Source organism: Chelonia mydas, chromosome 9, assembly GCF_015237465.2.
Source record: "Chelonia mydas isolate rCheMyd1 chromosome 9, rCheMyd1.pri.v2, whole genome shotgun sequence".
Taxonomy (NCBI): Eukaryota; Metazoa; Chordata; order Testudines; family Cheloniidae; genus Chelonia; species Chelonia mydas.
Genome location: NC_057855.1, coordinates 41,420,443 through 41,438,735, shown reverse-complemented (window position 1 = coordinate 41,438,735; position 18,293 = coordinate 41,420,443). Strand labels below are relative to the sequence as shown.

At 36.3% G+C, this 18,293-nt stretch overlaps 1 protein-coding gene across 18 annotated transcripts in view; it reads right to left on the bottom strand.

Annotated features, from left to right (window-relative positions):
* PIK3CB (phosphatidylinositol-4,5-bisphosphate 3-kinase catalytic subunit beta) overlaps positions 1-18,293 on the bottom strand; it is a 182,620-nt gene that overhangs the window by 67,508 nt on the left and 96,819 nt on the right. For 16 of the 18 annotated variants that reach the window (XM_043521939.1, XM_043521938.1, XM_043521934.1 and 13 more), the window contains 6 exons: positions 17,035-17,258; positions 10,634-10,813; positions 8,074-8,244; positions 7,057-7,146; positions 2,903-3,154; positions 1,931-2,027 (listed from right to left, as the gene is read on the bottom strand). In XM_043521939.1, the coding sequence (XP_043377874.1) occupies positions 1,931-2,027; positions 2,903-3,154; positions 7,057-7,146; positions 8,074-8,244; positions 10,634-10,813; positions 17,035-17,258 (1,014 nt within the window). The remainder of the gene's footprint in view (positions 1-1,930; positions 2,028-2,902; positions 3,155-7,056; positions 7,147-8,073; positions 8,245-10,633; positions 10,814-17,034; positions 17,259-18,293) is intronic. The other 2 variants (XM_037908186.2, XM_043521940.1) reach the window with 1 other exon arrangement.

Sequence of the window (18,293 nt, the reverse complement as noted above, 5' to 3'; positions counted from 1 at the left end):
ACACCACTGGCCATCATGTACAGCCCCCAGCTAAAACCTGTCCAGCATACTATCAACAATCTACAACCTGTCCTGGGAAACAATCCCTCACTCTCCCAGACTTTGGAGGTAGGCCAGTCCTTGCTTACAGACAGCCCCACAACCTGAAGCAAATACTCACCAGCAACTACATACCACACCACAGAAACACTAATCCAGGAAGCAATCCCTGTAGCAAACCTCGTTGCCTACTCCTGTCCCCATATCTACTCTAGCGACACCATCAGAGGACCCAACCACATCAGCCACACCATCAGAGGTTCATTCACCTGCACGTCTACTAATGTGATATATCCCATTATGTGCCAGCAATGCCCCTCTGCCATGTACATTGTCCAAACCGGACAGTCCCTACGTAAAAGAATAAATGGACACAAATCGGACATCAGGAATGGTAACACACAAAAGCCAGTAGGATAACACTTCAATCTTCCTGGACATTCTATACCAGATTTAAATGTAGCTATATCTGAAGTTTTTTTTATTCAAGAACAGACTTTAAAGAGAAACAGCAGAGTTAAAATTTATTTGCAAATTTAACACCATTAATTTGGGCCTGAATAGGGACTGGGAGTGGCTGGCTCATTACAAAAGCAGCTTTGCTTCTCCTGGAATTGACAACTCCTCATCTATTATTGGGAGTGGACTACATCCACCCTGATCGAATTGGCCCTGTCAATACTGGTTCTCCACTTGTGAGGTAACTCCCTTCTCTTCATGTGTCAGTATAATAATGCCTGCATCTGTAATTTTCACTCCATGCATCCGATGAAGTGGGTTCTCCCCACGAAAGCTTATGCCCAAATAAACTGTTAGTCTTTAAGGTGCCACCAGACTCCTTGTTACCTCGCAGGTGGGTTGTGAGGTTTACTTAGCTTCTTATAAACACAGATCCCCGGAATAAAAAGGCTCCCCAAAACTTCAGAGGCAGTTACAAGTAGTTGGGATTTATTGATAGAGGCTATTCTATGCACTTCACATGTTCAGCATAAACCATCACATTATAATTCCCATTTTCCACAGAAAAAGTTACTGAATTAAACAAAATAGACAGCCAAATCCTCAGCAGCTATAAACTGGCATAGTGCCACTGGTCTTCAATCAAGCCAAGCCAATTTACTCCAGCTGTGGATCTGATCCAGAATGGATATCTTTAGAATGATTTTTAAAATAAATATTTAAAATCTGCTCTTATTTAATTAAAGAAAAAAATGTATAAATAAAAATTAATGTAAATTAAGCTCTCTAATTTGCCGGGCAGATTCTCTGTAATATATATGACATGACAATGCAATTAACTTTGAGTCCATAAAAACCACATGGATTGAAATTTATTATAATAAAGTTTCCGCCACTGAAATATACAGGTTGCTTAATAAAACAATATGAAATCTAGGTGCCACTCTTCATTCTAACCAAAACAATCATCTTTTTATGGCATAGGAATCTAAACCAACACAAACAACGAAAATATAATGGCATCTTAAAGATGGCACACATTATAAATTGCTAGAAATAATAGTCACTGCCATTTTTAAAGGGTCCTTATTCAGTAATGGATAACATTTCAAGGATATAACGGATTTCCAAACTAAACAAGAACCATCCCCAAGAAATTTAGTATTTTTTGAGAGAAGGATTGAAGAAAACCATACAGAAGTTTAACGAACACCAGACTAAGGAGACTGCACAGAATATCAGAAGGAAAACAGAGCTAACTACTGAGGGGCCACAGACATATTTTATGCAATAATAATGTTTGCTCTCTCTTTCCCTGTTTGGAACAGGCAAAAACAATTAATATTCCATTATCCTAAATTAATGTTGTTCTTTAGTCTCATGTGTACTCTAAGGTATACAGCAAATCCAAGGATTACAAATCAAACCTTACCAGGAAATGATGTCCAACTGTGCAGTAAGAGGTCTCCACTCTTCAACTGTCCTTTAAAATCAAATACCATGGTATTTACCCAGGCTACAGGATAGTGCTGTTGAAGGAAAGACTTTATTGTTTAAACGGAACCTAACAATAAATTTGAAACTTTAAAGTGGTAAATGACACAAAGCCAGAAAAATAAAGAGTAAAAAAAATTGTTCTAGACTACGACCCTGATTCAGGAAAGCAATTCAGCACATGCTCAACTTTCAGCATGTACCTAAGTCCCATTGTCTTTAGTTCGATACTGAAAGTTAAATATGTGATTTTCTGGATCGGTCTAGGGAAAAAAACCCTATCCTGTTCAGAGCTCAAAAGATGTGAATACAATTTCACAAATACTAATTTTTTTTTTTAAAGAAGAGACATTGCCAACTACTTTAAGTTTATGGCCTTTTTCTCTGTGTGGGGAGGGCCAAAAGCTTTTACAAAACCCAATAAGAACAGAATATTCTCCTGTGTTGGGGAGTGTAAACAGCCTTGATCTGAGTACATGGATACCAAAAATTGAATAGTAAAATGCAAAAAAGTAAACAAAAATGATGTGAAATAAATTAGCTTTCAAAAAAAAAATTTAATTTTAATATAAGACATTGTTAATAATACACGAGGATTTTAAAATGTGATTTTCACAATACCCCTTTATTTAAAAACTTTTTTTTGCTAGAATAAAAAAGGATACAGAAAAAACAAACTCTAGTAATTTACAAAAGGAAGAAAAATTATCCTTTTTTGTTTTAAATAAGCTCCCCGAGACCAGACAGTTCATAAATAAGTTGCTTTTTTAACTGAGCACTACTTCAATTAAGGTCACCCCCTTTTTTCATTTGTGTTTCATATTTCCAAGGTGAGAAAATAAAATGTCTATAAAGACACTGCTCAGTACAATTAAGAGGTACATTACAGGAAAACAAATGAAAGCATTACCACTTTTCCAGATTTCCTGATGGTCTGGTATTTGGAGGGATTAATTGTCTTGGTTGACTTTTTAGTTTTCATTTTATCCATCACAGCATAAACTGCAAAACACAGCCTAGCCATTCTTGGCAAGTCACAGACATTGATTTCAAATTCCAGTGTTTCATTCCAAACATGTTCACTTCTCCCAGATATTTCTGCACTTACAATCGGCTTACAAAGGAGCTCAGTTCCGTGGAAAAGACCAGCCCTGACATGAATCTGTAATAGAGGTGTGACAGAAAAAGTATCTAAAAACATTCCACAAAGCCAAGAATATTTACTTAAAAACATAAGAGCTGGTTGAAAGTTTTTCTTTGAAATGATTTTCTGATGAAGAAAAGTCCTTTTCACAAAACCAAAATTTTCCATGGGAAAAATTCCTTTTTGTCAGGAAAATCAAATTGACAGCTCCCATGTTGTTCTCCTAGAAGGCTCTTGTCATTTCATATTCTGACAGTGGAACTGAAAAAAAGCTTTCCCAGAGGGCTGCGGAGGCCAAGCACCATCGGGCTCTTTGCATCACAGCTTCCCCTCAGGTCCAGGGTTGGAAAGCCTGAGAGCCTGGGCACTCAACTTCCCCGCCACCCTCCCAGCTCTGACACCACAGAGGCAGAGAGGTCGCTGCTTAGCTTCTCTGACCCTGGAGATAGGGGAGGGGAAGGGAGGCCCTCTGTCTCGCTGGCAGGCTCTTGTCAATTTCACAAGTGAAATAGGCCTTCCAGGCAGGCAGCCAGGAAGCCAAAAACCATACCCATGAGAAATTTTGCATTTTGATATTTTGTCCTGATTTAGAATTAAATTTTTATTCCAAACCCCCCACCCCCCACCCTTTTTTTTTTTTTGCAGGAAGTGATGTCCATATCCTGACCAGGTCTATTAAAAACAGAGTATTTATTAACCTAAAAACATACACTGTACAGGAAACTAAATCAAATCTTGAAAAAAATTACTTCACTTTTGGTGTCTATTATTGCTAGCGCTCACGCATAGCTTGTGTTGGCAGAATAAGTATTAAACTGAACTTGTAGTGATAAAATTATATGTATTTAGCTATGTGAAGAAAAGTGCTGACAGTATTTTATAGTTGCTTCTTTTTTGAGCTAATAATGAGTAAGAGGATTGACTTCAATTCTTCCCTTTAAAATATTTCCTGGAAAAGGCGTCAGGTCCAAACTACTAACCTTGTTTTCTATTTTCTACTTGAATTCAAGGTAAGCCTTTGTTCTATACAAAGTCAACATGCTAAAGCAAAAAAATTACAAAATCTGGATACAAAAAGGTAAACTCATGGTGAGGTGTTTTTCCCCTTTTTATTCTAAAAAATCGTATATATTCCCATTGAAACTGTTGCCTTGAAAACCCATTAGAAAAAAGCAAAAACATGTATGTGGATTTACAATTCAGTTCTGGACAGAATTAAATGCATGGTAAGGGTAGTGATGAGTTGGATGAACTTCAAAAAGTTCAGGTGCTTATCCAAATTATTCAGGTCTGTAAAACTGTGAAGGAAATCTTAAAGCCTCCCTGGTGAGATTTCTGACAATTCCTTATTTCTGGTCCAGAAAGAAATACCACAGATAAAATGAGTCTGCTCTATAGGCTATCATTGTTGTGGTAGAGGCTCATGGTTAAGTCCCTGTTCCTCTGTGTATGTCTACACAGCAAAGAAAAACCTGTATCTGGCCTGGGCCAGCTGACTTGGGCTTGCGGGCCTCAGGTCGTGGGGCTCTCTCATTGCTGAGTAGACTTTTGGCTTGATCTTCAAGGTGCACAGTAGTTTGGGCTTGTGTACCTAAAGCTCTGAGAGGAGAACCATGGTCAACAACTCAGCTACTCAGCCACTATGGAACTTTATACTATAAGGGCACAGCTCATCTGTGCAGGAGACTGCTTTCTCAGGGAGATTGTAGAGTGAACTCCCACATGAATTAAGGACCTTTACAACCCACATCACCTTCTGTTCCAATTGCAAGCCTTCAATCTCACTTTCTCTCAACACACAGGAATGTGTACATTGAGGAAAAAAAAAAAAAAAAAAACCTCAAACAAAACCTTACCAAAAACAAAACCCTGCACAACATACACAATTTTCCCTCTAGGGAGAAAGGGAACAAACCACGTGACTGATGATAGTGCACTATTGGAAAGCATTCAGATTCTACAGTGATAGGAGTTATATAAGAATCTATAGATCAGAGTGGGGTTGTGAAACTCGTGTCAAAATCTCAGTGCAAATCTGGCCTAATCTAATTAAAGAACTGGAACTTCAAAGACAAAATTGATATTTTAAAACTGTGGAAAAATTTTGTATTACTTATCCAACATGGTTGACACCAAACAGAGGTTAGAGCCTAGAAGAGGAAGATGATACTGACATTTGGTCAAAAGAAACTACACCTATGTGTCTTCCTTATTTTCTAGCATTTAAATTGAAGATATAGAATTGTACCCCAATTCTGTATTTGTGGAAGAGTCTATCACAATTTGTTATATCAAAGCTGTGAAAAAAAACAAATAATCCAAAAATTACAGAAGTCAGGCTCTTTTCTATTCTTAAAATATAGTCTTCTGTTCAGCCTGCTTGCCATGAATCAAATGTATTTTTAGCATGTGCAGAATCATTTAATCTAAACTTTGTAGTAAAGTAGGCCATGAAAAAGCAACGTAATAAAACACTCTGCATACATGCATGAATTAGCAACAGCTGAGCTACTGGAACAGCAACACTAGTGAACTCCTCCTCCTCCACGTGTGATCAGAGGATCACTATGGAATTATCAGAAAGTTCAGGGTGCATTCCATTGTAACAAAAGATCAAATTTCAAGATAAGAGTATATTTCAGTCATTCATTAGAAGCAAAGAACCAGGAACATGGACCTATTTCAAGGCAACTTAGAAGCTGTTGTCATAGTATGTGTGTTCATGCCAAAATGAAGAAATGCCAGAAATTTCAAGAGAGATCCTTACCTCTGAAGGTTCCCAGTTCAAGCCCCAAAGGTTCAGACAAGCATAGAAGCTTTGAGGATTTTATTAGCACCATATCATCAAATCTTTTGAGATTTACTAATGACTCATTTTAAGAATGAAGAGATGAGAAACTGGTTTTGCTTAAAGCTCCATAATTAAAATGTAGAAAGTGGTTTTCTGAAGTTTTCAGCCAATTATGACGTCTATGATACTTTATGAGGCACTGTGGTGTGTATCTAAGTAGTCCAGAGTACATGAATGAAACTAAAATAAGATTGAGAAGTTGGACAATTACTAGTCGTGAATTAGTTTTTTACAGAAACTCTTATATTTAGCTCTAAAAAAAATAAATCTATATTTAAATCTAAAAATGGAAGAAGAGCCAGAGACTGCATGATGTTGACAAGGGAATTTACTATTGATATTCATTGTACATGCAAGGTGCTCAGATACTTAAGGCAGCTTACATTAACCTAACTCTATAGTGTAGACCAGGCTCAGTCTGACTATTCTTTATTTAATTATCAGCCAAACAAATTAGGAAAATTCATGCTGTTCTATTTCAGAGGCAAAGAGTTTGTAAGGTCTTTATGTAAATTGTGTGGGACTGTGCAATAAATTCCCATGTGTTAACAACTTGTGGTCTGTGATGTAGCCATCTACATTTTTACCGGAAGTGCTGTTGCAATTTTTGCTATGTTCACCATGTTTAGAAAATTAAAAACAGGATAGATTACACAGCAGCATGTGATCTAGACCCTTAGCCTTATATAAGATAAAGTTTAATCAGAGCTACATAAAACACTATGTATCTAGTGTTGAATCAGAATGCATTCATATTTAATCTGTGCTCGTGTATAAGGCATACATGTCTATATCAAAATAGCTTGATCCGCATGCATACCTTTTGTGCCAAGATCACACCAAACATTAGAAAAACATTTGCTGAAAATCAGGGACAAATTAGATAAGGCACTAAAGCATGTGTCTTATTGTAGGCAGGTGCATAGTGCAACTGGGACTATTCATGTGCATATTGCTTAAGGCCCTTGCTGAACTGGAGCCTTTATTAGCTGACATTCAGTAAACACTTTGCAAATTAAAATGATCAGTCAGAAGAACATCTCCTGATGCTAGGCTCGACATTACTTACTTTGGCAGTTTCTTCTGTGTTCAATTTATTACCCTTTAACAGCATAATCTGGAAAGGATTGCTAATATCCCACACACTCTGGGTCAGCTGCTGCAAGGAAAACAGAAAGGTGGAAGTCTTTTTTTAAATGCAATTTAGTGATCTAGTATTTTACATATTAAATATTTTTGCAATATTCATGGATAAAGCTAAAAATGCATGATTAAATATTAAAACTAATTATTTTTTTAAGAAATGAATGAAGAAAAATTCAGCTATCATAGCCACAAGACCATTTCAGATGCCCTGAGGGAGCAGGAGAGAAAATAACCCATGTAAACCACATCTTGGGACTAAAATATGCCTGCTGTGATGGTTGACAAATCAGAATAAATGTTTCCTCCTGTAAGTTTCAAACCTATTCATCTCGCATACATACAAGCCGTTTAAAAACAAAACTTTGCAGTAACTACTGTATCACTGAACAAAGTCTCTCCTTGTTCCCAGGATTCACACTTATAGAAATTGCAATCACATTCTGAGGGTAGCAGTTTAATCAAGAGACTAATAAAATTTTTAAAAAATCCAATTGTCAGACATGATATTAAGAATTAGTAAAAATATTTCAGAGTTTATTGAAGTGGCAGCACTGTGCAGCAAATCTGCATTAAGAAGCAGACACGAGGCTGCAGCTGATGGAGGGTAGGCATGCAGATGAAGCTGGGGAATCATTCGTTCCCTCATGTAACTTCTCCACTGGTTAGTTACGGGTAACCACCTGCTCCTCTGGCTTGTAGTAAAAAGTGTTGTCAGTATTAGTGGAAAAGGGGCTTAAATTTGGAAGAGAATAAAAGAATCAAAATGGAAAGGACAGGGTAAAGACACCAAGACCTCTTATCCTTGATGTAACATCTTGAGCAACAATAGGAGACTCTTGGGAAAGAAGTATGAGAGGAAAAACATACATAAAGGAAAAAAAGTCATCAGTGGTGTGTCTTACGTTACTTTTGTTAGTAAATGTTCTCCATATCAACTTACAGTAACTGTTCGTGTTTTTTTTGGTGGCAGAGGAAGAGGAAGGTTGGATGATTTTTGGTTTATGGCAGCTTCTATGGCAATCATTTCCTGTTCACACATTTTCTTTATGCTACAACACTCAACCAGTGTCAGGTGAGGAAGAGTCCTGTTCATCACACACTTATGGATATACTGAAGCCAGACAGAAAATAGTTGTTACAAGCTGATAATAATTCCATTCATGTTGTTTAAAACCATTTTAGCTCATGCTAAATTTGACTCATGAACTTCAGATAATTAAGAAAATTAAATTAAGATGATTTTAGGAAAGCTTTTGACATAGCCCCACATGACATTCCCATAAACAAACTAGGGAAATGTGGTCTAGATGAAATTACTATAACGTGGATGCACAGCTTATTGAAAAAACATTCTCAAAGAGTAGTTATCAGTGGTTTGTGGCCAAACAGAGAACATTTTTACTGGGGTCCAGCTTAGATTTGTCCTTGGTCTGTTCAATATTTTACTAATAACTTAGATAATAGCACAGAGTATGCTTATATAATTTGTGGATGACACCGAGCAGGGAGGTTTTGCAAGCACTTTGGAGGACAGGATTAGAATTCAAAAGGCCCTTAATAAACTGAAGAGTTGGTCTGAAATCAACAAGATTAAATTCAATACAACTCCACAGCACTTCACTTAGAAAGGAAAAAATCAAGTGCACAAATACAAAATGGGGAATAACTGGAATACTGTTGAAAAGGATCTGGGTTACAGTGGATCACAAATTGATTATGAGCCATCATGTTGATGCAGTTTCAAAAAATTCCGGGGTGTATTAACAGGAATGTCATATGTAAGACACAGGAGGTTTTTGTTCTGCACTATTTGGCACTGCTGAGGCATCAGCTGGAGTCCTGTGTGCAGTTGTGGGCACTACACTTTAAGAAAGATGTGGACAAATTGGAGAGCCCAGAGAAGAGCAACAAAAATACTAAAAGATTTTGAAAACAGGATCTATGAGAAAAGGTTACAAAAACTGGATATGTTTAGTCTTCAGAAAAGATGACTGAGTCCAGGCCTGATATGTATGTTAAGGGCTGTTATAAAGAGGATGGTGATCTATTGGCCTCCATGTCCACTGAAGGTAGGTTAAAGTATTCGGCTTAATCTGCAGCAAGGGAGATTTAGATATTAGGAAAAGTTTTCTACCTCTCAAACACAAGGAGGCAACACACTGGTACACGCGGACAACACCAGATAATAGTGGATGAAATGAGAAGTGGAAAATATGGCTAAGGACAGAGAGTTTAACCATTAAGGTGAGTGCCAAGGAATCATTAATGTCCACACAGGGCAGGCAGAACTTTGTTTTTTAAGGTGTCATCCAAAAGAACTACACCCAATAAATGACATGATAGCCAAGAACTGACGATGTCACACCACCTCAGGATGATTTTCAGGGTGTCTGTTTCATACCGGAAATTCAAGTCCCCTAAGCTAAGACTCTATATGCTTAACCACCATATATTTCTATCTTGATTTTTACACACAAATGCAGTATTTTATTATTACAGGAGGAACTAACTCATATACTAATACATGAACATGCCTCGTATGAACCAGATGTTCCAGAAGTCAGAGAAGACACAGATGGAGTCCCGTGCCCATGCAATTAATAAAATGTTATACTTTCTCTCCTGATAAACCCGACACCTCTGTGATTTCTAAATACTATGTGGTGTCACAAGCTATGTCAAAACCAAATTTGGAGCAATCATCTCCTCAAATTTATTGCATTTGGAAGGAAACTTCATAGAAAAAGGGTATTAGTTTAAGCACCAATGTGAAACTTATCACATTACCATGACAGTCACAGAGAATGCACCTGAAGTTTAAGTAACGAGCCAGCAGCAGTGCAGATACACTATTGTTTTACAGGAAGAAAAAGCCTTTGGCATGAATTATTATTATAAATTTGAGAGGTATTTTCACCTGACAAACAAAATAACCATCCAAATAAAACAGATTTTATAATTATATATATTAAAAATAATGGGCCAGTTTCTCAACTGATGTAAACTTGCATAGTTCCATTGAAGTCAGTGGAGCTTTACTGATTAACGCCAGCTGAAAATTTGGCTCATTATGTCTACAATTTAAGGTTAAGACAAACTGACAAAAAAAAATGTCTAAGCTCATGACAACACTTCAATCTGAACTAGTATGATTATGGAGGGAAAAGAAAAAAAGAGCAGTCAGCCTTATTTTTAATATTCTAATGTTGTCCTTATTTTCTGAATCATGATATAATACTAAATTGGTTCTAATAAGCATGATAAAATAGCTTTATGTTGGACATACATTCTACTTCTCAATATGCTAATCCTTGTGAAATTTTCTTTGAAACAATTTATTTCTGTGGTCAACAACGCTTCTAAAATAAATAATCCAGCTGTTCCGAAAAAGTTAATTCCTCAACCAGAAGTTACTCCAGCATAATTGTGAATTAATTTTCCTTGTTTCCAGGCAAAACCCACTTTTGTCTTAAATTTAGAATTCAAAAAAATTTCAATACCTGGAACTGAATTAATGGGCGGTCACCAAAAATATATTCCAGTCTTCCACTAATTTGCAACACATAGTCATAAGGATCAACTTCGTCTTCCTTTCCATGGATAGTCAAACGTTTTCGGATTGCCAATTCATTCAGCTTGACAGGATTTATGTTAGGAGACACTTGAAAACTAAATACATCCTAACAACATAAAAAAGAGAGACTATTTAACACAACTTTTCATAAAAATGCATTAAAAGGAAAAATATATAAATATATACCATGCTGTACATACAAGTGAGAGTTTTCAGAAGCACCTAAGTGAATTAGGAGCCTAAATCACTTTGGTGCTTTTGAAAATTTTGCTCAATATATTTCAAGTGGAGTGCATATTAATTGTATTGATAAATGTTGCGAAAGTATCTGTCATAGTTGGATTCATAACCTGATACAAAGCTTGTGTATAAGTTTTATTATTACTATTTTAAGTTTTTATTTGTGTGAATATATTTTCTCAAGGAAAGGTTACTTCAGATATACAGATAACCTCATTTTGGCCTGTATCTAGATTTCATATTTGCACTCTCAAGAAAAATGAAAAAAATTACGAAAATCTATTTTAATATTATAATTAAAGGCAACTATGGTTAATCAGTATAAAACAATTGCAAGTGAAACAGTAACCCTCCTAGAAGCTATGAGATGGTTATCTCTTAATCCTGGCTGTGATCAAGACACTTTTTAAGAGCACGAAATCTTAAGTAGAAATATTAGTCTACCAAAACTGAATACACAATCAACATTTTAGTGTTTTCTATTTATGATTTTTATTTTTAAATTTTACCACAAAGGGATCAATAATATGAGAACACAGTATTTCTGGGAGCCCTTGACTTGCAGCCAAGCTCAAATAAGGAAAATATAAAATAAAGTCTATATTTGTAATCATATCTATCTGTTTTAAGCTTGGTGAGTTTGAATGCTTTAAATCATAAAGTTACTTGCCTGTAAATAACTACTGGTTATTATTTGTCATGCAGCAGGGCCTAGTGGGTTCAACCAGGTCAAGACAAATAGCAAGTGACAGACCCTGCCCAAAAAAGATTATAATCTAAAACCCAATCCTGCACGTTCTGAATGCAACTGGTCACAGTGAACAAAGTTAAGCATGTACATAAATCTTTGTAGAATTGGGACCCAAGGACTCAAACTTGCAACTGCCTCTGCATGAGCCCAGGAGTCTACCCATGAAGTCAGTTTCAGGATTATGGCCTAAATACAAGATGCAACAAGTGGGCAAAACAAATGCAATCTAACAGAGAAATTTATCAAATTGTCCTGTAAGTAAAATCTTATATATATAAAAAAAAAAAAGGCAGGCAATTAAAACATTAGGCTATGCTACCAGAATTATATTTCAAAAAAAGATATTTGATTTTTGGGGTGCGGGGGTAGCAGATACTTGATGCGATTATGTACAGAATTATGAAGAACTTGAATTTTCAGTGAAACATTTTAGATTGATTTCAGAGATTATCTGCATATTCCCCATGCTGCTCTAAAGTATTTTTTGCTCTAAAAGCTAAAGTTATATAGTTACTGTACCTAAATTAATTTCTTTGAGACCACCACAGATACAAGTTACGGTGAAATTAAAGAGTCTCAAAAAGGAGAAATATATTTCTTCCATAGAAACCTTCCCTCTCTCCCTTCTCAGCATATGTTATACACAAGTTGATTTGTAACAACTCACAGAGAGTTTTCATTTAAAGAATACTCTAGAAATATGTAATCATTCTAAAAGCAATTTACAAATGTAGTGTGGTCTAGCTTGCATTATTTTGTCTTGTGTCTTATTTATATATAGACTTCTTGGTAAAAAGCCAAGCCTCTCAAATGGAAAATTATAACCATAATAAACTAAGTCAAAATCAATTCAAGATTTTCTCAATTTCAAAATGGTATGGTCCACATCAGCCGCCCTTCCTATAGCTGTTGCCAGACCCCAGGGGCCTCTTTTGTCCCCTCACCCGCACCATAACTAATGTGAGGGAGCCAGGGAGTGAAGCAGTCTCTCCCCACAATTTGCTGATGCTGTACTACAGGCTCTTATTTGGGGGTGAGGGGGGTATCCTTACATGTATTTAAATGTGAGAGAGAGGTGGTTTCTCTCTAGATCAAGGAGCCAGTTTGATTAATGTCATAGTTTGTTGATGTATTCTAGGCAGCTAATCTTGGGGATTATTAGATAATTATTTTGGGGATAACCCTTTTTGTAATTCTCAGTTTGCTCTCTCTGGTTGAAAGGAGATGCCATTCTCCTTTTTTTTTTTTAATTCTCTTCTGATTATTGCTTTTATAAAACTAACAAACCACAAACAGAAACATCCAGATAGCACTAATGTAACAAAATGGGACTTGGACTATTAATGGCTATTGGAACCAACTGGCATCAGAAATGGATTGGGAAGCAATGGAGGGACCACAAGACAGATTTGATGTGTTCACAGCAGACTAAGCCATGGAGAAGGCAGGCAGCCACATTCTGCGCTATCTACAATTTTCACCATGTTTTTGTATCAGCTTCAGATTCAAAGAATTACAGTAAATTAGTCTGGAAGTGACAAATACATGAGCCTCTGGAGCCAGGCCCTTGTTGGAAGGTACGAGAGAAGTTTCCTATTAAAGCTGGACATGTAAGAAGGCTGTTATTGTTGTTTTGTCACTGATTATCCAGCCTCAACTATGTAATCAGGCTCATTCTTTTTCACCAGATCAGCAAAGTTCTTCTTTACTATTTCCAATCAATAACTTTTCAATCAGAGATTTTATTAGTATCAAGTTTAAAATCGGAACAGTTGATTTCAGAGTATGAATAGTTAAGAACTGGGTCAGAATTTGCACCACATGTACTCAATGGTTTTGAGAACTCTCTTTTAAAATCAGACATCCTGATTCATTCTAGTGCCGTAAAAACAAAGGGAGCCAGACTCTAAGAAGTCATTCCTCCAGAGAACATTTGGGTACAATTGGGAAACAAATTCTTTCAAATGCCTGGGGATTCAAATCTCAGACAATCTACAATTTAAATGTCACTACTTCAACAAAAAGATCTGGAGTGCTGGAGGAAGTATGCAATTTCTTGGCTGGGAAGAACAGTCACAGTCAAAATGAATATTTTTTGCCATTGTTATCTTTCTTGTTTCAAAATCTTTCTCGTGATCATCCCAGATAAAACCCTAGCAGGAACACAGAGGAGGTTGTTAGAATTAATATGGAATAAGAAAAGACTATAAGTGAGTGCAGATACTTTGTACAGAACTACTCAAACAGAATGGGGACTAGCTAATCCAAATATTCTATAGTATTATTAAAACAAATCAAAGGGGTAGTGGATTGGGAGAGCACTAACCCAGCCAAACATTGGGTTATAGAACAATTGTGGCAATGTAAACACTGCTAGGCTACCATGGATTAATAAAATATCATGCTCTCTAGAAATTTATAGGTTTCAGAGTAGCAGCCATGTTAGTCTGTATCCGCAAAAAGAAAAGGAGTACTTGTGGCACCCTAGAGACTAACAAATTTATTTGAGCATAAGCTTTCGTGAGCTGCAGCTCACTTCATCGGATGCATGCAGTGGAAAATACAGTGGAGAGATTTTATATACACAGAGAACATGAAACAATCAGTGTTACCATACACACTGTAACAAGAGTGATCAGGTAAGGTGAGCTATTACCAGCGGGGGGCGGGGGGGCAGGGGGGAAACCTTTTGTAGTGATAATCAAGGTAGGCCATTTCCAGCTTTTGACAAGAATGTTTGAGGAATAGTAGGGGGGGAAATAAACATGGGGAAATAGTTTTAGTTTGTGTACCCCCCACTGGAATAGCTCACCTTACCTGATCACTCTTGTTACAGTGTGTATGGTAACACCCATTGTTTCATGTTCTCTGTGTACATAAAATCTCCCCACTGTATTTTCCACTGCATGCATCCGATGAAGTGAGCTGTAGCTCACCAAAGCTTATGCTCAAATAAATTTGTTAGTCTCTAAGGTGCCACAAGTACTCCTTTTCTTTTTGCAGAAATCTATACACATCCTTTAGCAAAGGCTGCTCTATGGGTTTGGGATAGAACTAGAGATAAGTGCTTTCCCCTTACCAATGACACCCATTTCAAAAAATCCAGATCTTAACTTAATCACAAACCAAAGAAATTTAAAGATTGAGAGAGATGGAATACAAATAGTTGGTCAACTATTCAGTAAAGAAACTTTTGTAACTTGTTTAGAACTCAAAACTAGCTTTAACTTGCCCACTTTCCTTGCGTATGAATACTTTCAAAGTTAGGCATTATGTTTCTCAGCTTTCTAGAAAAACTTTTATACAGAAAGCTAACTTTAATACAAGTAATAGTATCAACCATGATTGAGAAACAAAATTTTTAAACTAATTTATAATCAATCTTGGCAAACAAATTTCCTAACCAAACAAAAAATCCACATATGAAAGGACCAGGATAGACAAACTACCCCAGAGGAATAGAAGTTGATCTAGAAAAAAGGACCAGTGACCTCAATCTGTAGCACAATAGAAGAAAATGTCTTTAGCGTACTGTTTCAGTGGTTCCTCACACCAGTCTTTTAAAAAAAATATAGAGAGATTGAATGGGGATAAGCGTTGGAGAAATTTTCTAAAAAAGGACACTTTGTGCATATATGGTAGATATGTCCTGTCATGAGAGAGTATTGAGATGCAATCTGTAATCAAATACCACAAGTTGATGGATATTTATTACTAATCCCCTATGGACTTCCTAGCAGAAACGGTAGCGCAAAAAGAAGAATTAATCTCTTATCCTCTGGTAGCTGCTTGGACACTCGTAGCATGTCACCAGAAAAGGAAAAATATTCCAACAGCAGAGGTATGGTTCAGAAAAATATAGGAGGTTGTGGTTATGGAAAAGTTAACTACCAATTACGTACCTAGCAAAATAGACAGAGGACAAATAGATACTTAGATAATGGGGTACTTTGTATTCACTACTCAAAGTACATTCACCTACAAAAAATTAGCACATCTGCCCAGGGTTGTTTTTTTTTTAATATTAATATTTGATATACAAGCCTGGTCTGTTAACTGTATAATCAGAGATTTTATTAAATTTTAGAAAATCAGTAGAAATGACATAATATAGGTGATGTAATTATGCTCATTCTGTAAAAAGGTAACACCCTGTTAAATAGGCAGATTATTCCTGTATGTTTCTTTAAATGATAACTCACTGTTATAATTATTCTCATTTTGTTTCTAATATTTAAATGGCAAGATTTGTTAACCTGTTAATATTTATTAATTAAATAAAAATAGTATTAAAAAAAGCAAAGGGAGAACAGTGGGAAGCATGAGATAAGACCTCTTTGTGCTGGACCCCTAAAAGTAACTCTTCATGCTTGTGAAAGCAATAATCCAAACACCATTAAAATAAAACTGGCTTGAAACTAATGCTTTTCCCCCCTACTGGACAGGAAGGGCAATTTTCTGGGTTGTTAGCTGAACTACACCTAAGTTCCAACATTAACTATTTTTTAAATAAAGTTTTTTGTTTGTGCATGAGCACTGTTATTTACAAGTCAAATAAAGAGAAATCTAGTGAGCCTGTGTGCCTTATGCATTTCTGAGGGTAGTTACACACTGTAATCCACAACTTGATTGCTACTAATTTAAGCCCAAAGATGTTCAACAGTGAATCACAGCACAAAAATATGAGAAAGAGTATTCCAGGACCTGCCAGTTTACTAGTCTGTTTTTTAGTATTCTTAGTGTTTCTTTGGCCTAAAATCAATCACTAGCAAAGTACTGAAATAAGAATTGGCCAGAGAAGTTCTGCCAACAATGAACTACATTTTATACTTTGATTAAACATGGAAGAATCATGAAGATGCAGCTAAAAACGTAATCAGTGTCTATCAGACAAAAAGATAAAATATGTTTGCAGACAGATATTGTTTCTACCATCAATTTACATTAGGTAATTCATATTGCATTCCTCTTACAGAGCAACATTTGCTTAATACATGAATGCTCATTGCATGTCATTTTATCAATTAATGTATTCTGCTCTAGTAATCTCAACTTCTAATGATGGTTTCCTCTTCTCACCCCCCAACAAAAGTGAAGAACTTCCAAGGCAGAATCTGTGTTCTGAAGTAAACACTACAGTATTTTAAACCTTATTCAGTTCATCACGTATTTGATCAGGGTACCATTTTCCTGTACCTTGGTGACCTATCTTGAAGAGCAGACTGTTTGTCTCACGTCAAGCCAACATGAAGTGTAGCTCACATATGAACTGTGATCCCAAATCAAAAAGTACATGTATGTAAAAAGACTCCTATTCTGGCATCTAGCAACTCTACCTGGCACTTATCAAAATGAATGGCCACTACAAGATTTCCACTATAGAGTTTATCTTGAAAGTTTTCTGGGATTGAGGGTTCTTGTTCTGGAGGATAACTGTGCTTTAGCCACTCAATCCAAGACAGGCCCACAAGCGACAGGAGTTTCTCTTCACTGATTCGCCGCATTTTACTGCGGAATTCTTTCACTTCAGGGTCCTGTAAGGCATCAAACTCATGGAGGCCTAAAAAGATTCAATCAAACAAGGAATATTTAGTTGCATAAATATCGTACAGCTATTCCCACCCACTCACCCTCAAAATCTTTTTAACAGAGTTAAGATTGCTTATGTGCTTTTATTTTTTAAAATCAACATAATCACTAAAAACAAAGAAAATCACCAGTTAAGGCTAAATGAACTTGCCATTAGCCTCAGTTCACATGCCTTCCCACCTAAACATTTTTTACTTCCAAAATAGCACAGAAAATTCTAATCTCTCCTGGACAGTTTCTGTACCAGAAGTGGAATTCAATCAGTAATGCAAAGAACTTTAGTTCTGTTCTAAAAGAAAATCGCAATGCAATGTTAACCATTGAGTCACTACCACAACCTATATAAGATGTTACAAGATACTTAATATTTTGCATACAGCATTTTTCTATAGAATTTATATGCCCTAGAACATGCATAAAACTGGGGAGAAAACACACCCCATTTCTAAAATAAAGCAGTTAAAACACTACATTTGTGTTCCTCTTCACCTCATAACATTTTTACTTGATTATGAAGAGACTTATTAAAACTATACCAAGTCAGGGCTTGAAATGTTTTAATGACACCTATTATCCAGAGGCCAATGAGTTCCAGGGGCAACATCCTGGCAAGAAGCCCTGCTCTCCAGCCTAGCTACCAAAAAGGGGAGAATTCCTTAGTTTCTTGCCAGAGTGCGGTCCCTGGATCTTACTTGGAGACTCCACCATTTTTAATAAGATTTAGATAAATAACTTTAAAAGAGACATTCTGAATAAAAAATTCTAGAAGATAGAAGAGCTTGGCCTCTTCTACCTCAGAAATCCTATAGAAAACGAATAATCCAAACAGATTCCTCTCCTTGAAGCCAAATCCAAGCAACGGTACTACTTAAACATACACCAGAGAATTTGGCTGCTTTGCAAATCTCCTGGACAAAGATTTTTTTGTTCAGATCCATATATGACATTAGGAAAAACTTCTTAACTGTCAGCGTGGTTAAGCACTGGAATAAATTGCCTAGGGAGG